Raw genomic sequence first — 27,270 nt, 5'->3', positions numbered from 1 at the left:
CAATAATCTATAATGCTTTCTTTGACTGTGTCTTCAGAATAAAGTCTGCATGTTTAAATAATTTTTTGGTCCAACACATGTAAAACGTAAAGATAATGAACAGTGATTGGTCTCAAAAATTGATCTTGACTGAAAATAAAATCTACAATTGTCAACCTATCACACAACGTGAAAATATTCCAATTAAATTAACAATACCAAAGTAAGTGTGCTTCACTAAAACCATATCAAGTGTCTTGATCCTTTGACCATGTAAATAACAAGATTTTACGCATAAAAATATGTTATTGTATCAGAATGTCTTCCAAAAAAAAAACTTGATCTTTGACAAAGTCATTCTAAAACATATACGAGGGGTGATCAAAATGTTCGCGAACTATCTCTATATTTACAAAACCACAATTCAGATCAGAATGAAATTTGGCACACATATAGTCACACAGATATTCTATAAATAGCAGATGTTATGTAATGTTTTTCTCCATGTTTGTGACGTCACAATGTGAAAATGACGTCAATATGTAGGTGACTTGTGACAAAATTTTTTTGACTCAGTCATACTAGAGCAACAATCGGCTGTAAAGTTTAACGTGTACCTTGGGAATTCCTTTGCAGTAGCATATAATAATTTGTATAAGGTTTATGAAGTCAAAGGACTTGCCAGAAGGTCAGTCATTAATTAGATTGGTTGTTCAGTGAAGGAAGGGAGATGGTTAAAAATGATGTTTGTTCTGTTGCCCAGTGAAGGCAAGCTGGGGAAGAGAAGAGTCCTTAGTCGAGCAATTTGTTATGAAAGATCACAAAATAGAAAGAAAAATAGTTGAATGTCTTAACAATAATGTAAATATTAAATCCCTAAAATTTCGTTTACTTTAGACTTTAAACATATCAGATATGATAAGAAGAAGGCGCCCATACTTTATCAACATTGGATAAACGACGCTCCCAAGACAGGGGACTCTGGTTGTGATGGTCACCATGCTCATTCTGGGAAATGATATCCTATTCACTAGGGATGGCAATCGAATACAGAATTGCCAATCGGTTAACCGCAAGACGTTCCGACCGAATAGTCGGTTAATCGTATCCAAAATTTTTCGACATATTCCTCCATTGTAAACTCTGCTTTACTCAAATAAGCAAAACTATACAGTAGTAATATTATGCATATATTAGATCTGGAAACTACATATATTTTATTTCAATTTTAATAGGCAAAAAATTATTTAATTAATGAATAAATAAATATTATAAAAGAAAGTAAAGAAGAAAAAGAAAAAAAGATACTCATGAAACATGCCTAAAGTATCATAAACATTTTTTAAAAATCAGAAGAGATGTCATCATAATGAAGACTAAGTATGTACTATCGCTTGTTTAATAGGTAACTACAAAGGATAGTTGAGGTTAGGTCACATTATAATCAGTTCACAGTATTCTACAATGTACGATCATTTAATTAAAATCATAAAAGACAAACAAGTCAGACTGAGGAATGACATGGTGTTTGAACAGCAATTAACAACTGATCAATTTCCCAATTCGGAGAGCCTTAAGTGTCTCCGAATTGGCTTGCTTATGGATAAAAATGAAAACATTTTAGATATTTTTATTTTTTAGATTGAATTTTAAGGACATTGTGTTCAAATTTACGCATGTAGTAATTTTTCCCGACTAACCGATTACAGATTTTCTAACCGATTACCATCGTTACGACCGAGTAACCGGTTAACCGATTAAAAATTGCCATCCCTACTATTTACCCATTCTTTTGCCGAGATTTGGCTATTTCTGACAAATGGACTGTTTTTGTTATAAAATATAACTTGCATTAAGAAATATAAGACTCGGAAAAATCTTTTAGCTTCTGTGAACAGAACGCTACGGAGCACGTCACGTGACCGCCTGTATCACGTGATTCGCGCATGAGCAGAACGATGACAGATATGCATTTAAATCAAAGAGGACTACGTTAAAAAATAATGAGCACTAAAACCTTATTTAATTTCTATTATGGAAGTAATTCAATTAGTTCGCGAACTTTTTTATCTACCCTCGTAAAATGAGTTTTGCAAAAGCAATCTCTTTTCATATTATTCATGTGAATTCTATGGATTATATGTCCTTATTTTATTGCACCAAGCACAAAATATCCACAGGAAGTGAAATTAGTGGCATAGCTAAGCATCCAGGCTTCCATATCCTAAAAAATAAACAATCAACTATCATCTTTAGTCTAACTAGCATTTTGATTTCAAATGAAGGCTTTAGAATTTTGTGTCAGCTTGTAAGTCACCTTCCTCTAGTAACTATTGATACCCTTTCATACAATACATGTATGTACAAGTAATTAATGAAAAATACAAATCATAAATCATGCATTGATCCAGGTACTTTGAGAGGCTTTTTAGTAGGTGTGCCCCCCTCCCCCCTCCCAAAAAAAAATTCCTGAGACCTTGCAAAATGCATGTAAAAGGAGCAATTAAATTTTCCATAGAATAAATGCCATTGTTACCTCCAGTTTGCTACTTTACAGCTGATTTTATTTATACCTTTGAAGCTTTCACATGCTCTAATCAAATATCCTGTCTCTTATTCCTAAAATTAATGCTTTTGGATGGAAAAGTTTGATTGCAATTAAATACATATACTTATTACATAACAAAGGTAAAAGTATAAAAAAAAGTCCCATTGGCCACAACGCTCACCTGCATATTTGTGGCCCATCATGTTCATCAGCAGATTCATTTTTAGATATAATCCCATATTAAATCTAAATTGATAACTTACTACAAATCATTTCTGGAGGTTATGATTTGAACAAACTTGAATATACACTATCTGAGGATGCTTCCAAATAAATATGTCTGATCATGGCTTTACAGTTCCTGAGAAGACGATTTTTAAAACTTTTTATTATATATATATACCCATGTAAAACTTTGATTGACCATAGTGGTCACACCCTAACCTGGGGGTCATGATTTGAAAAAAATTGAATCTACATTATGTTTAGAAGCTTTCATGTAATTTTCATTTTTTTTCTGGTCCAGTTGTTCCTGAGAAGCTTTTTAAATAACCTCACCCCATTTTTATTTTTTCTAAATTATTTCCCCTTGGAAGAATTTGTGTAACCCTTTATTTAAACAGAATTGTATTCACTTTACCCAGTCACACTCTGTACCAAATTTAATTTAAATTGGTCCAGTGGCTGTTGGAAAGAGGATGAATTTGTAAAAAGTAAAGGATGACAACAACAGGTGAGCTAATAATGGCTGAGTTGTGAATCCCTGTGTTTTAGTCTTTAGTTGTTTTGTAGAACAGGCCCCTTATACCTAAATCTAAACAAGAGATGTTAATGAAACACTTATCCCCCCCCCGGACATACATTATAGCAGGGTTGTCCCTAGGAATTGAAATAGGAGGGGACATTAAAAAAGTAGAAAGGGTTCTGGGGTTCTTCCCCTAACAGAGAGTTGAGGGGAAATACCAGAATAACCGAGGGATGTCTTTATAAGTGGGGAAATTCCCCGGCCCCCGGATCTTAGGGACAACTCTGTTATGGGGTGCACAAGCATTTATTATAGGCAGTATACATTATGGGCAGTGTACATGAAAATGAAATTGACCTTTTGAACCTAAAATCAATAGGGGTCATCTACCGGTCATATCTGAGATGCATCAGCCAGAAGTAGTCTTCTACATCACATCTTTGGCAAAAACACATTTCTCGTGATATGTCAGTAATTAATTTGTTCAACCTTTGCAGAGATAATGAACAGAAAGCTAATAATTGGAATTTTTCTTAGTCCAAGGGCATAACTCTGTCAAAAATTGCTCGATCTACCCAAAACATAACTTGACCTAGATATTTTTATGATAAATCTATATACCAAATTTCATTTCAGTATATCCAACCTCTGCAAAGAAAATGATCGGAAACTGCAAATAATTGGAAATTTTCTATGTTAAAGGGGCATAACTCTCTCAACAATTGATCCACCGTACCCAAAACAGAACCTGATCTAGATATTCATATGATAAATCTGTATACCAAATTCCATTACAGTATGTGCAACCTCTGCGAAGAAAATAAACGGAAACTGTTGGTGGACCGACAGACAGACTGACCGACAGCAGCAAAGCAATATGCCCTCCCTTCTTTGAAGATGGGCATAATAAATGTACAAACTTCTGAACTTCAAATGAAATATATGGAGATAACGAACAGTATTCAAGCTCAAAAGTCCATTATACAATACAAAATAGGAGCAGAGCAAACACGGACCTCTAAACATCAGAGGTGGGATCAGGTGCCATGGAGGAGTGAGCATCTCCTGCCGACCGGTCACACCCGCCGTGTGCTCCTTGTCATGATCGGGAAATAACGGGAAAATCCGTCGACAATTCAGTGTGTAAATAATGATCTAACAATTAGTATGAAAAACGTCAGTCAGCATTTGACTCAATGATAAATTGTATTTGCTGACAAGGTCATTGTATCGACCATAGAACTTACGAAACGATGACTTTAAACGCGACAGCTGATATTCTTGTTTCATCAACTTATTTGTCAATAATTTACCTCGTTTTAGAAATTGTACATACGTAAAGCATGCTCTTGCGTATCGAATCAACTGAGAGATATATACCCCGTATGCAGGTGATGAAGGTATATTGCTGCATAAGTAAGGGAAGTTGACGATTGAAAAGTTAGTGTCATCACGTTTATCATAAAGCTTGGTTGTTAGATTACCATTAACGTCTTTTTCAAGTAAAATATCCAAATATGAAACAGATGTGTCAGACTCTGTGGTATCTTTTATCTCAAGTTCACCAGGATATATCGTATCGACATAAGAATGAAAATAGCCATTGTTAATTGACAATACGTCGTCGATATATCTAAATGTCGAGTTGAACGCCACAGCAAGTGTTTTATTCTTTTCACGTACAAGATTTTGGACAAATTCTGCTTCATATGAATACAAAAAAAGGTCTGCTAATAACGGGGCGCAATTGGTACCCATAGAAATTCCAATAGATTGTTGGAAGACCTGGTCTCCAAAAACCACATAGATATTGTCAATCAGAAACTCAAGCATCTTTTTAATGTCAACTTCAGAGTACTTGTGTGTACAATCAGAATGTTTTTTAACAAAATAATTTTGCAAATGACCAATGACAAGGTAAATATATTTACGAGTTCCATTTTTATTGAAACTGGTGAACTATACCTGTTTAGCTCTTATATGGGTGTCCTATTAAGACTACCCTCTTTTGGATTCATTTGTTTGTACAAATTAGATTTTAACCAATATTTGGAGTTGACCTTGACCTAAATGGTGCTTTTCGATCTTAGAATAAGAAGAAACAATACATGATTAGAAACATAAATAGAAACTTGTAATGATTATCATCTTGTAACTTTATATGTAAATTAAAAAATTATGCAAGTCATGCAAGTTATTAACTGATTACAGTAAAACACATTTATAATGAAGAAGTACCTGGGACAACCAATTTTGCTTCATTACAAACATTATTTCTTATATCTGCTAAGTTCACAATGTGATTTAAAGCCAAGGACAATGAAAATCAATTCGCTGTAAGCATCAATTCATTGTAAGCATGTTCACAATAAGCGTGTTTTACTGTACTGACCTTTGGACTTGAAACTGGTGCATTAATTGATTCATTATCTGTTATCGTGCAAACCCAATACACAGAGTGGTTTCTTTCAAGCTGACATCAGTCTTGGCCTTTGATCTTTGACCTTGACATTGGAAAACATAAAATTTATCTGTATAAGTAATTCCATTATGTGTGATTGCTGGTTTCCTTTTTGTTAAAACAAATAGAAAGTAGATAGACAATTATAAATTTGAAATGCACATTCCTAATTACTGCAAAATGGTTTTCCACACCCATAGTCCCCAGTCAGCATGTGTCAATCTAAAATACTATTAACAGTTAATATTTTTTTTAAATATACATGCATTAGTCATATACATGTGTATCTGCAAATAATATAAAAGGATACATGTATATTCAAATTTTCAAGAAACTTTTTTTTCAATAAAAGAAGTCACACAAACATTGTTTGCTACAAATTATTTTCTTAAATGAATATGTTAATTATGAATATATCCAACATGAGTTAAAAGTACTTTTCCATAAAAAGGCATGATTAACATTCAAATGACGTCCGCTTGGTAAAAGACATTCTTGCCAGAAATAAGACAGCAATCCAAAAGGAAATCAATGAATTAGTGGAATCTATCTATCCAACCTCCTTGGACAAAGCAGCAGATGTACGAAACCCACTGAGTCAACTAAATGTGAAATATGAAGAACTCTCAATAGCCATAACAAAACATGGCGAGGACTGGCACAGAGAAATTGATTAACTTGTCAAAAAACTTAAATCTGAAGTTAGGGAGATGAAAAACAAACATAATGAAACTCTTAAAGCACAAAAGCAAAGAGATCTAGTTTATACTGATTACAGTAATAGAACTGTGAATATTGTGAAGAATGAGAAAATAGAAGAGATGATCAGACTACAGAACTGGAGACCTAGCGGTGTCTGTAGTATTTCCTCTGGTGAACTCCCGGTTATCATGGATAGTGATCATTACAAAAAATCAAAAGCTGTCCGTTACTCTGGTTCCACTGAGAAACAAACCATTCAGTTTGATGATAAAGGCAACTCTCTATATTCACAAAGTCTTTTATTCAAACACATTACGGAGAACAGAAAACTGGGTATCTGTATTGCTGGAGCTGTAGTGGTGGTCAATCAGGCCGGGAAACTGAGATTCAGGTACACTGAACATACTCCTGCTCCAAAGAACCAACCATTTAGTCCACTAGAAATCACCACAGACAGTCAGAGTCACATCCTTACAGCTGATAACAACAATGCCTGTGTCTACATCATAGACTAGGATGGACAGTTTCTCCGTTACATAGACTATGGACTGAGTGCTCCCTGGGGACTGTGTAGAGATACTAATGACAATCCTTTTGTTGCTCAAAGGGGAAACAGACAAGTGAAGAAAATAAAATATCAAAAGTGAACTCAACTGAAACAAATATTACTGATATACTGTGTAAACAAATGGTGATATTTGTGTTTGTTTACACTTTTAATTTGTCAATTAATTTCATAATTCACAGATTATGTGTACAAGAGAAAATTTAAAAAAAATATATACCCAAAATTCCCTTCAGGATTAAAGATGACCAATTAAACAAGTATTTCTTTCACTCTGTGAAAAGAACACAAAATATTTTTTGCAAATCAATACCTAACAAAACAGATATCTTTTATTTACTGATCACATTCCAGATATTTTCAAACTGTACAATCGGTCATTAATCAAATGGAAGTTGACAAATACAGGTCATATATATCATAAAATCTCCACAATATAAATGTAATTAAAAGGTACAGTCTCTACTTACCATCAACTTGAAATACTAAAAAAGATTCGCAACATTTAGCCAGAAACATTCCACTTGGTTTACTAACTGACTACGCTTAATGTTGCTTCAGTCAAGGATTGTGACCACAATTTTATTAATTGTCATCATTTGTTTTAAAACATCAAATTATTTAACAATATTTTACTCATATTTTTCCTTTTCTTGTTCAGAAAAGTTTGTGTTTTAGATTTGACAGAGTGAATAAGAGATGATATGCTCTGTGATTCTGGCTTCTTAGCTGAGTGTTCAGTGTTTATATTGTCACTCTCTGATTTCCGTTTTTGTCCGCTGACAGTTTTCTTGGTATTTCCTGATGTCCTTCGCTTAATTTTTTTTCAATAATTGCCTCCATTGATTTAGTCATCTTAAATTCTGGTGCTGATAAATCAATGTTGTACAGATGGGAATAAAAAATGACAGTAAATCTGTCATTCTTCTCATCTGAAATTGATTAGATATCTATGAAATACGTCCGAAATTCATTAGTGATCCTGAATGTTATATTAAACAATGTAAAAAGGTAAAGATAGCAAGGGTGATTGATTTAAAAAAAAATCTAATATGTTGACGGTGCGACTGTTAGGGCGACCGCTGACACCTATACAGTTTTAATTTACATCCGTGTCTTCAAAACGCACGTGACATTTTGTATGTCTAGATTCTGACCTCACATGACGTCTGTGTGAGTTACATTACCAAACCGACAGTGCTATTTTAATGAAGAACGTTTAGTCTACTGTTTTTCTGCAATATCCCTTAAATTAATGTGATTTGATTTTTTTTAACTTTTCTTGCTATCGCGAAAACGTAGTTTGCGGCGAGATACAGTCCGTAAGGCATTAAGGGACCATAGGTTACGGTGAAAAAAAAATTCATTTCTATCAATGTGCAAAGTCCAGGTTTTGTCTTCACCCAAGCGTTTAAAAGCTCACAGTGACGAGCTTAGCGCCGCATGCTGCGCTCGCTATATACAATACAAATATAAAATGAAGGCATAAAACACGGACCCCTGGAAATTCCATCAGGTGCCTTGGAGGAAAAAACATCCCCTGTTGACTGATCACACTTGCCGTGATCCCTTTGCATTGCAACATTTCGTAGTCAAATTCAGTTTTAAAACAAAGGCCTAACAATAAGTATAAAAAATTTCAGCTAAAATAGAAACAATGATATTTGTAACAAGGTCATTATAACAACCATAGAATTTACGAAATGTCGATTTTAAAAGAGTGTGGAAATCCCTGAAACATCAACTTATCTGTCAGTAGCTTGCCTAGGTTGAAAAATTGATCATACTCAGAGCAAACTCCTGAGTATCGAATAAGTTAGGAGACATAAATATCTGTCAGTAAAATGAAGAATATCCCAGACTTTAACCAAAACACATTTAGAAAACTGAATGACTCAATGAGAAAACTAAAACCACACTTTTCATAAATACCTGAAAATCTGGATTTTGGTCCACAGACGTTTTCTTCTTTTTGTTTGGTTCTTTCATGATTGACTTCAGATTGAAATGCTTTCTATTGTCTATTTCTTCATCCATCATCAAAAGTCCCAGCTCATCCTAAAGTAAAACTAGTGCTAATTGTAACGGGAAACGTTACAGATGTTCCCCAAAATAATGGATTAATCAGATAATCACATTATTTGAGAGTAGCAAGGCCCAGATTAATCAGATAAACTAGCATTTTTTTTAAAACCACCTTTTAATGCTAGAAGCCAGTCTATATACAAGAAGGCCCATGGACCATATCGTTCACCTGAGCACTGGCTAAAAAAAGCATGGAATCAGTTCAGTATTGAAAAGTTTAACTATATAAGTGATCCTAACCTATTCCTGAGGAAAGATCTAAACAAACTTAAATCTAAACTCCTTGAGGATTCTTCTGTATTTCTTTGACTAATTGTTTCTTTAAAAGATATTTTAAAGATTTGTTCCTATACATTTCTATGTAAAAGTTTGATCTTCTATTGTGACCCAACCCTTCACACAGGGGTCATGATTTGAAAAAAAAAACTCGAACTTAAACTAACTGAAGATGCATTTGAATTAATCTAAGTAATTATGGCCCTGCTAGTCTTGTGAAGATTTTTAAAGATATTACCCATATATATCTAAGTATTACGTTGTCCCCCCTGTTGTGGCCCCACCCTACCCCGGGGGTCATTATTTCAACAATCTTGAATTTTAACTGCCTGGAGATGCCTCCATATAAATGACATCATGGCTTCGTTGTTCTTGAAAAGAAGATTTTTAAAAAATTACCCTACATACTTCTATCATAATATTACACTTTGATCACCCATTGTGGTCCCATCCTACCCCCAGGGTCATGATTGAGAAAACTTGATTCTTAACTACATCTGTAACTGAGAATGCTTCTGTATTAATATGACCAATTGTTGCCTTGCCGTTCATGATAAGAAGGTTTTTAAAGTTTTATCCTATATATTCCTATGAATAACTTTTATCCCCTGTTGTTGGCCCACCCTATATCAAGGGGTCATGATTTAAAAAAAAATGAATCTGAACTAATTGAAAATGCTTTTGAATTAATATAACTTATTATGGCCTTGCTTGTATTGAGATGATTTTTAGGTCAAGTTAGCCTTTCTGATCAAAGAATGTTCTGCATCCGTCTGTCGTCTGAACACTTTTCGCATTTTTGACTTCTTCTCAAGAACCACTGGGCCAATATCAACCAAACTTACCACAAAGAAACATTGGGTGAAGGGGATTGACGTTTTTTCCACAGGAAGTGCCTCGCCCTCTTTCAAGGGGAGATAAGTAAGAGTTAGTGAAAATTTGGTGGCATCTTTTAAAAATTTTCTTTTCAAGATCCACCGGGCAAGAAAAGATGAAACTTAAGTAAATGCTTCATTACATACTCTAGATTCAAATTTGTTTATATCATGACCCCTGGGGGTAGCGCGGGGCCACAAGAGGGGGTCGAAGTTTTATTACATAGAAATATACAGGAAATGTCTTTAAAAATCATCTTCTCTAGAACAGCAAAGCCATGATTAGTTTTCTTATAATAGAAGTATCCTCAGGTTGTGTATATCCAAGTTTCGGGATGTTTCTAGTATGCCGGTCCCCAGAATCACGCGATTGCGCATGAGCAGTTATTTCCCTTGCCGTTGCTATGCAGAATGTAAACAAACCGCCATTTTCCCCTCGCTTCAACAAAACGCATTCGATCGAGTGATTAGGGTTAGAGTATATTGTTTTAAGATTGGAACTGTTTTATAAATCCACTCTTAAATCTTCCTGACTTTGGGCTAATTCATGTAATTTTTGCTTACAAAAGGCACTGCCAAGTGCCTTTTGTGACCAAAAACTTGCATGAATCAGCCTAATGTCGATACGCGCCGATGTACCATCTTATAGGAGTAAAGCATGAAACATGCAAAACTTAAACAAACCGTTAATTAAATATGGCATTGTATGCGATCCACGGATTAGGTTAGTGTATATATAGCTCGGATATTGTAACTGTTTTATATTCACCCATGCTCGCATCTATATCACTTTGGGCTTATTCATGCAATTTTTGCTTACAAAGAACCGGAAGAACAGGAAATTTTTGCGAAACTTGGATGAATTAGCCTTGGTCTAATGATGAAACATGTCCGATATTGTGCACTAAGTTTTGGCGAGTAATTGGTAAAAGCGACTTACCGTTTACTTATGCTAGATATCCTAACCTCCTAATGTCCATATTCAGAATATTTTTTTCTTTCAAATCAATGGTGATGCTCAATTAAATCAGCCAATTACTAGTAATTAGTTATCACTTGTAAAATCCCTGCATTTCTCACAAAAATCTCGCAATTTTAGTAGCATTTCACTTTGAGCTACTTCTTCATCAGTCTTCATTACGTCAAAACACAAGTGACGCACGTCATGAATATTTATGAGATTACGTCAAAAACTGATCATGTGACCACATTCCTAAACAACGCAAAATGGAGTTTTATCTACTTAACAAGTACGTTATTTTACGAAACCTTTAAATTCTCATTTAAAAAAACTGTGTTTAAAAACCAGTTTTTTAAACCCAATTTTTCACAAGGAACACGATTTTTGGCTCAATTTTGCGATTTGTGGCCTTTTTATCGATTTTGTCGATCGCGTGATTATATTGTACACCGCCTTCGGTGGCACCTATTTTAGCGCCATATTTATAGGGACCGGTATACTAGAAGTTTTCCAAGTTTGTTCTTATCATGACCCCTAGGGTTAGGACAGGGCCCCCAAAGGGGGTCAAAATTTACCATAGGAATATATAGGAAATATCTTTTAAATTTTTTTTCTCAAGAAAAGCTGAGAGCTATTCTAAGAAAAAATCACATTTTCAATTATCTTCTCCCCCACCCCAAAAACTTAAAATTGCATTTTAATAACCACCAAACTAATATTTTTAATTGTGTTTTAATTATATTTTTCAAATACTGTAATTTATCTAACATCGTCGGATGAGTTGTTCGCTTTAGGCATCTGTTGAAAGCAGGTTCTTGCTACAGCTTAATAAAATAGGGATCTGTGTATCTGTTTCTAGATTATGCATGGCATTGTAATCTGTAAAACTAATACATGTACACATATACCATAAAAAATGACATTTCCAAAATTAATTAAAAAATATATAGTGTGAATTATAGCGTATTATTGACAGTTGTTTTCACCTTGTACATAACAATTAACAACAATTAACGAAATAGTTCTCAGTTCTGGTTCTTTTTTTCGGGGGGGGGGGGGGGGGGTTGAACACACTAAAAGTAATGCAGGGCATTGTTTATTTAGTGAAAATTTCGATAAAAAAATATTGAATGAAGTCTAAATTAGACCATGGGTACATACAAGTTTGAAAAGTTAACACCTAACAGCTTAAGGACCAGTATGTTATCGACATAATACTTTGATTTCAAACCCGTATCTTATCTTCATTTTACTCTGTAGGTGGTGTAAAGTAAAATAGTTGACTTGCAAACTCCATAGTCATGCTCTAAGATGTTCATGATCAGATACGTTTATTTTTACTTTCAGTTTAAAATAAACCGATCTTTCTGATTGTTTTAATTTCATTTAATTTACCAATGTAATAATGTTTGATTAAACTGGTGAAAAGAAACTGGAGCACGGAGTCCAAAGCACATTATATCAAGGAATCTGTGTCCCAATCCTCCACCGTCAGTGCAGTCATAGTACCACATGCTTATATATGTATCTGCCATTCTTTCTGGTTTGTTCGATATTACTTTCACTTTCAATGTAAACACACTTTATCACTGTTTAGGGTGAGTGGTTGATAAAAATAAATATCGTCATTTATTGATTCATACAAAATGAAAAGGACACTTTGCAGTGATTATTTTGTAAGGGTAAATACATCCACCCATCTAAAGATATATCATAGGAGGACAACCACCCATACAAATTTAATTGATCTAGCCCCCACTTCCGATAAAAGCATAGGTAATCAGAGAATACAGAGCTCACCTCAACGAATGTTGTCTTTAGGTAAGGCAAAGTCCCAAACTAATAATCTAGTAGTGTGCATTCCTAGATGTAACATTTATGCAATTTTGGTCCGATAAGACTTGCAGTTATTTGGGAATTGACTTATTTAAAAACTTTAAACTAGCCACTCAGCCAGAAAATGTAAGTCATATCCAACATCTAACGGGAAAATGTGGGTCAGATCAAGCATCCGAAGTGTGCATCCTTTGATGTATCATCCATGCAAGTTTCGTCAACATAGGGCTTATATTTAATGCAAATGAGACCTGCTCCAAAAACCTTAACCTGCTCCAAAAACCTTAATCTGCTCCAAAACATTAATCTGGTCATTCTTCAGCTAGAATTGCAGCATCTGAATCCTTGACTGCTACAAAGAAACATACTAGAAGCATCCTCCATGCATCTCTGATAAATATTACACATCATGGAGTATCTGAAATTTATTTCCCATAAGGATTTTTCGGTGATACAGAAAATATACAGGGTGTTATTATCCCCTAATAACCAAGTTAAAGGGGATAAAGTAACGCATGTGTGTGGGTGAGTGAATACTTGCTTATAACGGAGAATGATGTTTTTTTTTTTAATATCGGGATCAATGTGCTCTTTTGCAAGGGAATGCCCCGTTTTGCGCGAGGTGCTCTTCTTTGAGTTGGATCTCTCCTTTCTCTATGGAGCATCTGTGTAGTTTTTTATGTTTTAATGTTACAAGTGCTTTATGTATTTTATTAATTGAGCTAGAGTGTTAAATAAAAAAAGAATACCTTGTGTGTAATTGAACATGTATTATTTTCCGACTGAATATAAACCATTCCTAGATCCTGCGTAGAAACACCCCCTCTTTTTACGAAATTACTGGATCTGCTCTAAAATAGTATGAACTAAGGCGACTTTTCTTACGAATAATTACATACTAGTTGCTTGGAAGAAAAATCAAATATATTCTCAAATTTATATGTGTCAAAACGATTAAAACTATTTAAATAATTTTAAGAATGTTTGGAAACTGAATTTGACGCACGCAACGCCATTACAGTTCAGTGAGTAACGTCAACGTTGTTTTGAATCCCCCTACTAAAATGCTCATAAAATACTGATAAAGTGAGATATTTTTAATAGATATGTATATTTGCATTCAGAAAGAGTCAGGCTATCAAAATTTATCAAAAAGTAAATTTGTGAAAATCTGACCAATAATTTGTCATTGAAGTATTTCTACTCTAACAAGTTTCCTTGCAAAAATTACCAGTCTTTTGTGGAAGGTAAAGGAGGATGGTGTTTCCTATATAATCCTTTTGGAAATGAGTTGAATTGCTTATGTCACAATGTTTTAGTCTTTATTTTTAAAACATATTTTAAAAACAGTTTAGAAATAGCTAAATTACAAAGAGACAAAATGCAGATATTTGAGGAACATGTCGTCTGACCTTAAGGGTCCTTTTCCCATGTCGGCAGTCATTTGTTTAACTCTATAAAGCTTTATTGCAAGGTTGTATGTTGGTATTACATGTAATTTCTTACATTTTTTTTAGGTTGGCCAAATCCATTGGCGCTTGGAGCATCGTTCTAGGTATAATGTAGATAAACGGTACACGATATACCGGTGTACATGTGACAGTGAGCAGATATAGTCTGCAGATATTTAAATGCCCTAATCTTGCAGGTGAGGATAAATAAACACCAAACATATAACCAGGGTATGTGCGTCCCCTGATCAAAGTACAGACTGTCGCCATTACTGAAAACAGGTAAGAAATTGAATTATTTCAGAAATTTGATTCAATACAAATTTTTTATTCATATTTTTAGCCTGACATTTTCTAACAATAACTTTGAATTGTCTATTTGACAGAATATTTACTTCTTTTATTGTATGGCTATATCAGTATTCCTCTTCACCTTTCGGTTTGCAAAGTTAAGTCAAACAGGGTTTTCTAACGGTTCCAAATCCCCTTGTGATGGACATATTGTCGATCTTGTTGTTGTCGGCGGCAGTGTGTACCCTCACTTCATCATATTAATTGATACTGTCCATCAATGAATATTATCGCTGGCAACTCTTACTGCATATATTGTAACCCCCCCCCCCTTTAATGAAAGGTGTTTTTTTTTTTTGTTAAATAAAACATAATTGTCGCCCACAAAGGTGTTGGGGGTCATACCCCAAAGTTTCTTCGACTTGCATTAATTAAATATTTTTTCTATGACAAATTTACAAAAGTATTATGACTAAATTTCGAATGACCTAAACCAAACCTGTTATCAAAATTCACACTCACTGATACTAGTGTCTTTGGACGGATTCATATCTGCTATGCAGAACAATGTCTTTTTTGCAAAACAAAAAGAACAATTTTTTATTTGAAAAAGCCAGCTTTCAATCAATCGTAAACTGGTGTATTTCCTATACTTCAGGGCAATATTTCCTGAAAACATGGATCCCCATACAAGTGCCCAAGATTTGATGCGATGTGACCTGTGTGAGACCGCTGTGGTACAGATGCATTGTGATACATGTCTTGTCAACCTGTGTAAGGCATGTGTGGGAGAACACATGATATCTGATGAATCCAAGGACCACAAGGTCGTAAAATTTCAGGCCAGGAAATCAACTCCCCTCTACCCTAGATGTAAAATTCACGCCAATACCAGCTGTGAGTTGTATTGTAAAGATTGCAATATTCCGGTTTGTTCTGCTTGTATTGCCTCCAAAAAACACAAAGAACATGACATTCACTTGCTAAAAGACATTTTTGCCAGGAAGAAGGCAGTAATCCAGAAAGAAATCAATTCATTAGAGGAATCCATCCATCCAACCTACATGGACATAGCAGCAGATGTACAAAACACACTGAGTCAACTTGAAACGGAATATGAAGAACTCCCAACAGCCATAACGAAACATGGAGAAGACTTGCACAGAGAAATTGACAAACTTGTCCAGAAACTTAAGGCTGAAGTTAATGAGATGAAAAACAACCATAAGCAAACTCTGAAAAAACATTTATTAGATATAAATATTTGCATCTCTAACATAAATTATGATATTGAATATTTGCAGAAATTAATGGATTCTAGTGATTTTCTCAAACTGTTAAACTTCCAATTAGACTCTGCGAAGTATAGAATATTACCATCTAAACTTAATGCATGCACAGCACAATTCTCACCACTTGCTATACCAGAACAGATCTCCAAAATGTTTGGAAAAATAAAATCAACAACAATAACAGCTGATGAACATGGTTATAGTTTGAAAAATCGCCAGGAATCATTAGAAGCTGTATCCTCCCCCTTGAAAGAGAACTTACAAGAAACTGGATCCTATCCCCCCCTCAGTCAATGGCTTGGTAAACCAAAAAGTGTAAGAAAATTTACAACAGGGTATACAGGAGAGCAAATGGACACAGAGTATAAAGAGCAACGGGGCTTAGAGTATAAAGAGCAATGGGATACCGAGTATAAAGAGCAATGGGATACCGAGTATAAAGAGCAATGGGACATGGTGTACATGTATAAAGAGCAAAACAGCTCTGATCATAAAGAAAAAAAATTGGACACTAATTATAAAGGAAAAGAGTGTGACACTGATTATAAAGGAAAAGTGTGTGACACTGATTATAAAAGAAAGGAGTGTGGCACTGATTATAAAACAAAGGAGTGTGGCACTGATTATAAAAGAGAGAAGTGTGGCACTGATTATAAAAGAAAGGAGAGAGATAGTGATTATAAAACAAAGGAGTTTGGCACTGATTATAAAATAAAAGAGTGCGTCACTGATTATAAAACAAAGGAGTGTGGCACTGATTATAAAAGAAAGGAGAGCGACAGTGATTGTAAAACAAAGGAGTGTGGCACTGATTATAAAACAAAGAAGTGTGGCACTGATTATAAAACAAAGGAGTGCGGCACTGATTATAAAACAAATGAGTGTGGCACTGATTATAAAACAAATGAGTGCGGCACTGATTATAAAACAAAGGAGTGCGGCACTGATTATAAAACAAAGGAGTGCGGCACTGATTATAAAACAAAGGAGTGTGGCACTGATTATAAAACAAAGGAGTGTGGCACTGATTATAAAACAAAGAAGTGTGGCACTGATTATAAAACAAAGGAGTGCGGCACTGATTATAAAACAAAGGAGTGTGGCACTGATTATAAAACAAATGAGTGTGGCACTGATTATAAAATAAATGAGTGCGGCACTGATTATAAAACGTCAAATGAGTGCGGCACTGATTATAAAAGAAAGGAGTGTGACACTGATTATAAAAGAAAGGAGAGAGACAGTGACTGTAAAACAAAGGAGTGTGGCACTGAGTATAAAAGAAAGGAGTGCGGCACTGATTATAAAAGAAAGGAGAGAGACAGTGACTGTAAAACAAAGGAGTGTGGCACTGAGTATAAAAGAAAGGAGTGTGGCACTGATTATAAAAGAAAGGAGAGAGACAGTGACTGTAAAACAAAAGAGTGTGGCACTGAGTATAAAAGAAAGGAGTGCGGCACTGATTATAAAAGAAAGGAGAGAGACAGTGACTGTAAAACAAAGGAGTGTGACACTGATTATAAAATAAAGGAGTGTGACACTGATTATAAAACAAAGGAGAGATACACTGATTATAAAAGAAAGGAGTGTGGCACTGTTTATAAAAGAGTGGAGAGAGACAGTGATTGTAAAACAAAGGAGTGTGACACTGATTATAAAACAAAGGAGTGTGACACTGATTATAAAACAAAGGAGACATACAGTGATTATAAAAGAAAGGAGTGTGGCACTGATTATAAAAGAAAGGAGTGTGGCACTGATTATAAAAGAAAGGAGTGTGGCACTGATTATAGAACAAAGGGGTGTGACACTGATTATAAAACAAAGAAGTGTGACACTGATTATAAAAGAAAGGAGAGATACAGTGATTATAAAATAAAGGAGTGTGGCACTGATTATAAAAGAGTGGAGAGAGACAGTGATTGTAAAACAAAGGAGTGTGACACTGATTATAAAACAAAGGAGTGTGACACTGATTATAAAACAAAGGAGTGTGACACTGATTATAAAAGAAAGGAGTGTGGCACTGATTATAGAACAAAGGAGTGTGACACTGATTATAAAACAAAGGAGTGTGACACTGATTATAAAACAAAGGAGTGTGACACTGATTATAAAAGAAAGGAGTGTGGGACTGATTATAGAACAAAGGAGTGTGACACTGATTATAAAACAAAGGAGTGTGACACTGATTATAAAACAAAGGAGTCTGACACTGATTATAAAACAAAGGAGTCTGACACTGATTATAAAAGGTTATAATTGTTTTCCTATCAATTTCATTTTCAGATTAAAGACTAAAAGGTATATCACATGTAAGTTTATGTATTTTTGCAAGTTAACATGTCTAAAAAAAACAAGCTAATTTAGAGAATCTGTGTCCCACGCTTAAGGAAAAAAGAAGAGCATGCGCGGATTTAGAGGGGGTCAAAGGGGGGATTGGGGGGAACCACTTTGAGAAGGGTGGGCAGGGCCATAGTAAGTTATGGTATAAAATTTCAAAGCAAAAACTCGAAAGCTTCTCAAGATCCTGGAAATGAAAGTTTTACACACTGAAAGGAAAGTTTTATCCCTCGGATAATCCTCAGGGATATTAAACATATGTCATATATACAGTCTTCAGATTCCAAGATTTGGTTTAAAACAAATAACTCATACAGAAAATTGAAAGAATATAAGGTTTCTATTAGAGATGTATTTGAAGATTCCTTTTCCGATCCCATGTCTTCTATTTCAAAATGTTCTGCGAAAAACTGTAAAACCTGTGACATTTTGATAACTAACACTTCTTTCACCAGTAATCTTACTGGACAGAGCTTCTGTATCTCCGGTAACCGTGCCCGCCTTTGCCGAGATTTCCCCCTGCCGGCCGACATGACAAGTACTCTGAAGTTGACATTAAAAAGATGCTTGAGTTTCTGATTGACAATATCTATGTAGTTTTTGGAGACCAGGTCTTCCAACAATCTATTGGAATTCCCATGGGTACCAATTACGCCCCGTTATTAGCATACCTTTTTTTTATTCATATAAAGCAGAATGTGTTCAAAATCTTGTACGTGCAACGTGAAAAGAAGAAAACACTTGCTTTGGCCTTCAACTCGACATTTAGATAAATCGACGACGTATTGTCAATAAACAATGGCTATTTCCATTCTTATGTCGATATGATATATCCCGGTGAGCTTGAGATAAAAGATACCACAGATACCACAGAGTCTGACGCATCTGTTTCATATTTGGATATACATCACCTGCATACGGGGTATATATCTCTTAGTTGATTCGATACGCAAGAGCATGCTCTACGTATGTACAATTTCTAAAACGAGGTAAATAATTGACAAACAAGTTGATGAAACAAAAATATCAGCTGTCTCGTTTAAAGTCATCATTTCGTAAGTTCTCTGGTCGATACAATGACCTTGTCAGCAAATACAATTTATCATTGAGTCAAATGCTGACTGACGATTTTCATACTAATTGTTAGGCCATTATTTACACACTGAATTGTCGACGGATTTTTCCGTTATTTCCCGATCATGACAAGGAGCACACGGCGGGTGTGGACGGTCGGCAGGGGATGCTCACTCCTCCATGGCACCTGATCCCACCTCTGATGTTTTGGATGTCCGTGTTTGCTCTGCTCCTATTTTGTATTGTTTAATGGACTTTTGAGCTTGAATACTGTTTGTTATCTCCATATATTTTACACAGACAGAATGTATGAATTGTCAACCTTGACCTTTGACCTTTTGACTTCAAAATCAAAAGGGGTCTTCTTTAGGCCATAGAAAATTTTTATGTAAAATTTCATTGTAAAAGCTCCATGGGTTCTCAAGATATCGCGCGGAAACGAAAGTGTTACAGACAGACAGAAATACAAACGGACGGACAGACAGACCAAAAAAATATCCCCCACTTTAATGAAAATGGGGACAAAAAATCCTCAGAAAAGGGGTGGGAGGATGTTACACCATCAATACATCAAGTACCTGCTAATAACTTGAAAGATCTTAATAGGAATTTATATTTGTAAAGTGAAAAACGTGGAGACCGGTCCTTCGGATGAGACTGTATAAACCGAGGTCGCGTGTCGCAGTAGGTGCTGGCAAGAAAAAGATCCCTCACTGCTTAATGGCCATGAGTGCCGAGTATAGGTCAAAATTTGCAGCTCTCCACCGGCAAGTGGTGGCGTCTCCATATGAGTAAAAAATTCTCGAGAGGGACGTTAAACAACAATAAACAAACAATCTATTGGCTATTTTGCTTTCCGAAGGCAATCTGTGTATAAAACTTAAGAGTATCAAAGGGTTCTCAAAATATTGGAAGGTAACTATTGCTTCAGTGACCTTTATGTATCAACCATTTAAGTGACCAAAGCAAAAAACCTTACTCTAACATTTACTGTAACATTTATCTACTTAACATGACCAAACTGTGTATACTAATGATTTAAAAATGAAAGGTTTCAACATGTTGGTCAGAAATCATTTTCTTACTATTACATGCAACTTATCAGCCTAAACATATTGTATTTTTGTCCAGGAATGTGATCACTCACAACAAGCAGTATATGAAAAAAAATTATGAAACAGCCTCCATTTTTAACGGGACAATTTTTAGTTCATCTCAATGAAGTCAGGATGAGTTTATGCTATATCTGGTGATAGCTTCCCAGTTTAAAATTTAAGAGCAAGTCCATGTAATTTTAAACCCTACCTGGACCAAACTTGCATGGATGATGCATCTACGGATGGATACTACCAGACTTGCTTTCAATGCTAAATCTGACCTATATTTTCTGGATGAGTGAACAGGATAAAGGTTTTGGAGTTGGTCAATTCCCAAGTATACTCAGTAACAACAAGTTCTACTTAAACCAAACTTCCCCGGATATTGATCTCAGGATGATCACTAACTAGAAAAATAAATTGATTAACTATGTTTTTAATCTCTTTGAATACACATTCAATTACTATCATTCCAAAAACAGTATGTTACTTTGTTTGATGGAGCATGCTAAAGTTTCAAGTGTTGATCACCATATTTCTCATCGATTGGATGTTTGATTTCAATTAAATGAATACTACTTTGCCTATAAAACGGAGAACACAGCAATACATGGATAATACTGATCAATCACATCGAATGACTGTTTACGAGTTGTACACCTATAGGGTTTAAAAAGGACATTTTATTTGAACATTTAAAACTTGGAATGTATTCATATCATGATCAATTTTGATATTTATAGTGAATTTATTAGTGAGTAAAACAAAACTAGATGCTGTCATAAGACAGTAATACCCGCACTATGTTGTTTGCCTCTCAATGCGCTCTCCTTCAAATTCTGTTAACCAGGGAAGAAGCACACATTTAAATCAAGCATAAATTGCTCTGGTGAACATGCAGCCCATATGGGCCTCTTATGTAAATTTTTCATTATCACTCAGATATTACATAATTTAATAATGTAAATTTTGTTAAAGAGAGAATTTTTTTTAAAGATCTGTGTTAAAAAAAGGGGGGGGGGGGATTTTGGCCCATAATTGGAACCTGTTGAATTTATTGTCAAAACAACTTAATATTATTTAATTTAGTGCATAGTTCTTTTGATGAACTTAAAAAAAATAGATGCCAAAATAACAACTTGTGCAAATTTTTATCAGTATTCTGGTAGGACTCGGAGAACCCCTTTCCAAACCTTGACTCGATCAACTTTTTCAAAATCAATCCCCACCCATGATTTATCTGTTTTCCTGTCATATTTGGAATAGAAAACACAAACTTATGTAAAAATAAAACATTGTATTTAAGGTATTCAATGTATAACGACCATATTTTGTATCTAATAAATGAACGGTCCTATATTTGTAATTATGGTATCATTTTGAAGGTGTTATGAAATAAAATACTCCACCAAAGAAAATTACAAAAAAATGATTATTGTCAAATTAATTGCACATTGAATTTTACATTGAAGTCTATGGACAATGCATGTGTTATTAAGATATTGTAAAAAGTAATTTGAATTTCATAAAAAGCTCTTGGTGAAAATATGCATACACTCTCTCTTTATTAAAATATGAAATAAAATTAATCAATTACCGCAGATATTTTGACGAAATTAAACTTTTCTTCTTTGCATCAAGGGCAGATAACTCTTCAAAAACTTTTAAAGTGCAAAATGACCAGTTTCTTTTATGTTATCAGTCATGTAAATTTGGTTTATTTCACTTTCATTGTTATCTAGCAGTGCATTTTTAATTAGTTTAAAATGATTCAAAATTGTTCAAAATCCCTTAATTATACATTGAATACCTTAATTATTATATAAATTTTACAAATGTACATTTTTTTGGAAAATTTGTAGACCTGCTCATTCCCTTGGAAGTACGTCACACTATGAGCACTACTTTTACCTTTTTGCATTATTGGAAAACACATGGTGTATGTATATCATTATTTCCAGTGGGGATATTAAAAGTTTGTTTTTTAAATGGATGTTTTACTCTATGAAGTTAACAGTAATTACAACAGACGGTTAGTCGCCCGCGTGGCGCAGTGGTTAGAGCGTCTGCTCTAGAGTCGCGGAGTAAGGAGTTGATCCTTAAATCGCGGATTTGAATCCCACTGTGGGACGTGGACACTGGTCCTTTGGATAAGACCGTATAAACCGTGGTCCCGTGTCGCAGTGGGTGCTGGCACGAAAAAGATCCCTCATTGCTCAATGGCCGTAAGTGCCGAGTATAGGACAAAATTTGCAGCTCTCCACCGGCAAGTGGTGGCGTCTCCATATGAGTGAAAACTTCTCGAGAGGGACGTTAAACAACATGCAAACAAACATACAAAACAACAGACGGTTAAGTACATTATGAATATATTATTTTAAAAATTTAGCATAGAACGGGGTAAAATAATCAGAAATTAAAATGATTAGGGGCCTTTAGTTTGAAGAGGGTCAAATATCATTGGAATGCCATATGCAAATTATACACTGAGACAAGTCCCTGGGGTCATTCCGACTCTTCGGAACTGGAAACAAAATGGCTTTCATTAAAGCAAAAGCCCCTTAGACATCTTTGTATTATGACACACTAAATAGGATATATGGGGTCATGACCCCCCGGAAGTCATTCCCAACCAAAAACTTCAAATGATCATATATCTTGAAAAATTAATATTGTCCCTTGAATCATTACGCATTTAATGGTATAAAGGTTATGACCCTCTTGAAGTCATCCTCACCCTAGAACTGGAAATTATCAAAATATGACCTGCTTCAAAAGTGTATCAGTGATAATCTGCTTGACATTCTATTCATGACCCCCTAGGATCAGTCCACCCTCCTAGAATCAAAAAATGATAATCATTCAGAGACCCGCCATTAAACTTTTTGTACATGTACATTTTTTGTATTATTCACAATTTGTTTTATATCAAAACACGTTATAAATAATTTGTATACCTAAATTACCGCGGGGGCTGGGAAAGGGGAAAAGGGGAAGGAGTTATGTTTGCATGGTCTTAGATGTTGAAAACTCCTAAAATTTGTGAATATTAACCTGGCTGTTTCTAACTTGTCATCATTATGTACTGATCTTCTCACAAAATACAAGTTTATTAAGTCAGTAGATCCTGGACTTTTTGGTCATATGCTTAGCTGTTCCTTGAATCAGGAATGGTGATACATGTAAATATTTTAAGAATGATTAAGAATTAAAACAGGTCTTGCACAATCTCTTAAAATTCCTTAAGCTCTGTAGGTGAATTAATTATATACTGTATGGGATAGCTTGAGTTTGCTATTCAAAACACTGATTTAGCTATTTAATCATACATTTTTTTTTATAAATGTATATTTTTATCAATATGGATAAAAGTTGCACTATGTTGACATGGGTATAAATTTTGAATTTTCAGCTTTGAGTTTTCTGAAAACAATGCATGAAAGAAAATTGCCTTTCAAATATTTTGTCTCCTGAGCATTTGCTATCACAAGCTTATAAAGTTTTGCATGGCGCTATATACCTGAGGTAATCTCTCTCTCTCTTTCTAACATCTACTTGCATGGGCGAAAAAATTAAAATGAAATTATAAGACAAGTTTATTCTAAATTGATGACTTTTTAAGATTTTACACTAATTCATCACTGTTCATACTGCAGCGAGAATGAAATGTAAAAAATAAGTTAACTCACTATCTTGTCTTTGATCTATATCTATTATTACAAAAGGACACAGCCAGAAGTCTTTTGTTGTGGTTTGTTTCAAATTTAACATGGAACTCCAGTATTTTCAGCAGGCAGAAATGAACTCGATCAATTATGCTTGAAAAGTACTCACTGTGAACAATCACCTGACTTGTTGAAGACAAGTAACCATACCCCTCAGGGTATAATTATCATACATAGGCCTGTACAAAATTGAACAGCCAGGATTAAATCATCATTATCTTAGTTAAAATAACAAGAAACACTCTAGAGGTGTGAATGAAATATTTAGAAACACAAAGAGTTTTATTTTTCATGTAAAATATTCTTTCCTGTGTAAAACAATTGTTCAAATGAAGGGTCAAACCTTCTTTTAAGGGGAAATTATAAGAATGAGTGAAAATTTAATGGTATTTCAAAAATCTTCTTCTCAAGAACCACTGGGCCAGAAAAGTTTAAACTTATGTGAAACTTCATTACTTATTAGTGTATATTCAACTTTGTCCAAATCGTGTCCTTCAGGGGTAGGGTGGGGTCACAATATGAGATCAAAGTTTTGTAAACATGGGAAGGTACAGTAAAACACGCTTATAATGCCTGGGACAGATGATTTTGCTTCGTTATAAGCATAATTGCTTATATCCATTAAGTTTACAATATACTTTAAAGTCATGGGGAATGTACCGGTAAAATCGCTTCGCTGTAAGCGTCAATTCATTATAAGCATGTTCGCTATATGCGTGCTTTACTTGGCAAGAAAAGTTAAATCTTATGTGAAAGTTTCATTACATAATGTAGCAACAAATTCGTTCTTTCAAAACTCTACTCCTCCTTCAAGTTTGATGCGACAAGTAGACTATACTAGTCTACATATTGATTTTGTTAGTTTTCTTTTTCAATCAAATTTTTCCTAAACCTTAACTTGACAACCCTTTGACATTAAGACTTCATACTTAGAACATGAAGAGGTGGTATAGAGGTGGGGTTGAGACCACCAAACTTTTTTAACCTTGACCTTTTGATAAGGTCAAGGTCAATCTTTACATCAAAATATAGTCCAGGCTATAACCTGAAAACCCTTTGACATTAGGATTTCAAACTTGTAATATAGAAAGCAGACATTTACACAAGACGCACTGCACCAAAATTTTGACCTTGACTCCTTTCTTCACTCTAGGCCATATTGAGAAAAACACTTCCAAACCATAACTTAAGAACCCTTTGACATTAAAACTTCAATCTTGAAAAATGGTGGTATGGAAAAAGGGTGCATGACAACAAAATTTTTTACCTTGACCCATTTATAAAGTCAAGGTCAGTCTTTTACATGAAAATATAATTCAAGGCATAATCTGAAAACACTTTGACATTATGAATTCAAACATGAAACATGGATAGAAGACATTGACACAAGATTTGCTGCATCATTTATTTTTACCTTGATCCTTTCTTCATTCAAGCTCAAATTAAAAAAAGACAACCAGACCATAACTCATGAAATCTTTGACATTAAGACATTAAACGTTATTGTTTGCCCCCATTTGACCCCCAGGGTGAAAATTCCGAAACCTTATTGCACATCAATAGGACACCACCAATCATCTTCCAAAAGAAGATTAGGTTACTGCATAAAATGTAAGACGAGTTCTGGGAACCAGGATCTTTTTGTATAAAAAAAAAAATCATTTTTCGACCCTCATTTGACCCCCAGGGTGAAAATAAAAATTGCAAAACTTATTGTACCTCTACAGGGCACCACCAATTATCTTCCAAAAGATGATTAGGCTAGCTACTGCATAAAATGTAAGACGAGTTCTGGGAAGCAGGGTCTTTTTGTAATTTCAATTCAATTTCAATTTAATGATTCACCAAAAATGTTGGCATACAACCATGTCACATACAGAATTATAATTATGTTATAGGATTCGATTTTACTGAGTAAAACAATAACAATAACTTGGATTGTTTATTATACTTTCGGAAACTTTCTAGTTTTACACAATGATTTGGGAAACGTCCTTGTCTTGGTTATACATAGAATGCAGTTTTTGATTGGATAAGAGAGACACAACTTCAGTATGCGGTGTATTTAAAGTCCAGCATTTCACGTGTAGATCGGTTGGTTTTGAACCTTCTCAAAGGTTCGTGCCAGCTCATTTTTTGATAATAGGGGTGGATTCCGGCCTCTGTCTATGTTTCGCTCAAAATTGTTGGTAATGCATTGTCTCGTTCAAGTTGCCCTATTGTTTCCTTCATTTACACGTCCACTTTAGTGTTAATTTCCAGTTCCTTATTTCTATTTTTGGTAAACCGGTTAGGTTAGGCCTAGCAGATTTTTCGTGTAGGTCTCTTCGGACTTAGCATTGCTTAGGACGGGTTCTGGAAATTTTAAGCTGTTAGGAAAGCACTATTTTTATTGAGACCCATTAGTAAGATATGTCGTTAGTACATCAGTTTTTGTTGTAAGTATATAAATGTAAATATTTTGTGCTGTAAATAAAATATAATTGTTGCATTAATAAATACTTGTTAATTTGCAAACTCTTTTTATTAAAATTCTTGGTTTGGTAAGTTACTTCCGTGACTAATTGAAATACAACAAGTTTATTGGTTAGTAAGAACTTGGAGTTAAACGCGAAGTACTATTATTGATAAAGATAATGTGTATCATTTAAGGAGTTAATTTTGAGAATAAAAGAGGTATTTTCATACGATCATTTTCGTTACACTGGTATCGTGTAATTTTCTAATTGCATAGGTACCGTGTAGCGAAATTCGGTTACATTGGTGCCGTGAGTGGTACCTTAGACCGAAGGTAAAATCAAATCCTGTTACTAGTACAATGTGTTATCATATTACTAAAACACATATATACTAAAGTACAAACATAAGTGTACAAATCAGTGAAGTTTATAAGTTTATACAATAATCATTTGGCAACCAGTATAATATGAACAGAGATGAATTGATTATATAATGTATTAAATA

At 34.5% G+C, this 27,270-nt stretch overlaps 2 protein-coding genes across 2 annotated transcripts; both read left to right on the top strand.

Moving 5' to 3' along the window:
* Nucleotides 1-6,443: 6,443 nt before the first annotated feature.
* On the top strand, nucleotides 6,444-6,950 carry LOC133178268 (uncharacterized). The gene has a single exon (XM_061313009.1). The coding sequence runs from the start codon at nucleotides 6,444-6,446 to the stop codon at nucleotides 6,948-6,950; it is 507 nt and encodes a 168-aa protein (XP_061168993.1).
* Nucleotides 6,951-15,452: 8,502 nt separating this feature from the next.
* Nucleotides 15,453-18,329, top strand: LOC133178267 (zinc finger protein 91-like). Its single transcript, XM_061313008.1, has one exon. It carries the CDS (start codon nucleotides 15,453-15,455, stop codon nucleotides 18,327-18,329), a length of 2,877 nt encoding a protein of 958 aa, XP_061168992.1.
* Nucleotides 18,330-27,270: the final 8,941 nt, after the last annotated feature.

This window comes from Saccostrea echinata, unplaced genomic scaffold (genome assembly GCF_033153115.1).
Source record: "Saccostrea echinata isolate AGI-Se365-2 ecotype Australia unplaced genomic scaffold, CSIRO_AGI_Sech_v1 ptg000002l, whole genome shotgun sequence".
NCBI classification, from domain to species: domain Eukaryota; kingdom Metazoa; phylum Mollusca; class Bivalvia; order Ostreida; family Ostreidae; genus Saccostrea; species Saccostrea echinata.
Note: the sequence above shows the minus strand (reverse complement) of the source record. Positions and strands in the feature narration are given on the sequence as shown.

Excerpts from the sequence above, each read along its gene's own strand:
- LOC133178267 (XM_061313008.1), top strand. The coding sequence starts at position 15,453 with ATGGATCCCCATACAAGTGCCCAAGATTTGATGCGATGTGACCTGTGT.
- LOC133178268 (XM_061313009.1), top strand. The coding sequence starts at position 6,444 with ATGAAAAACAAACATAATGAAACTCTTAAAGCACAAAAGCAAAGAGAT.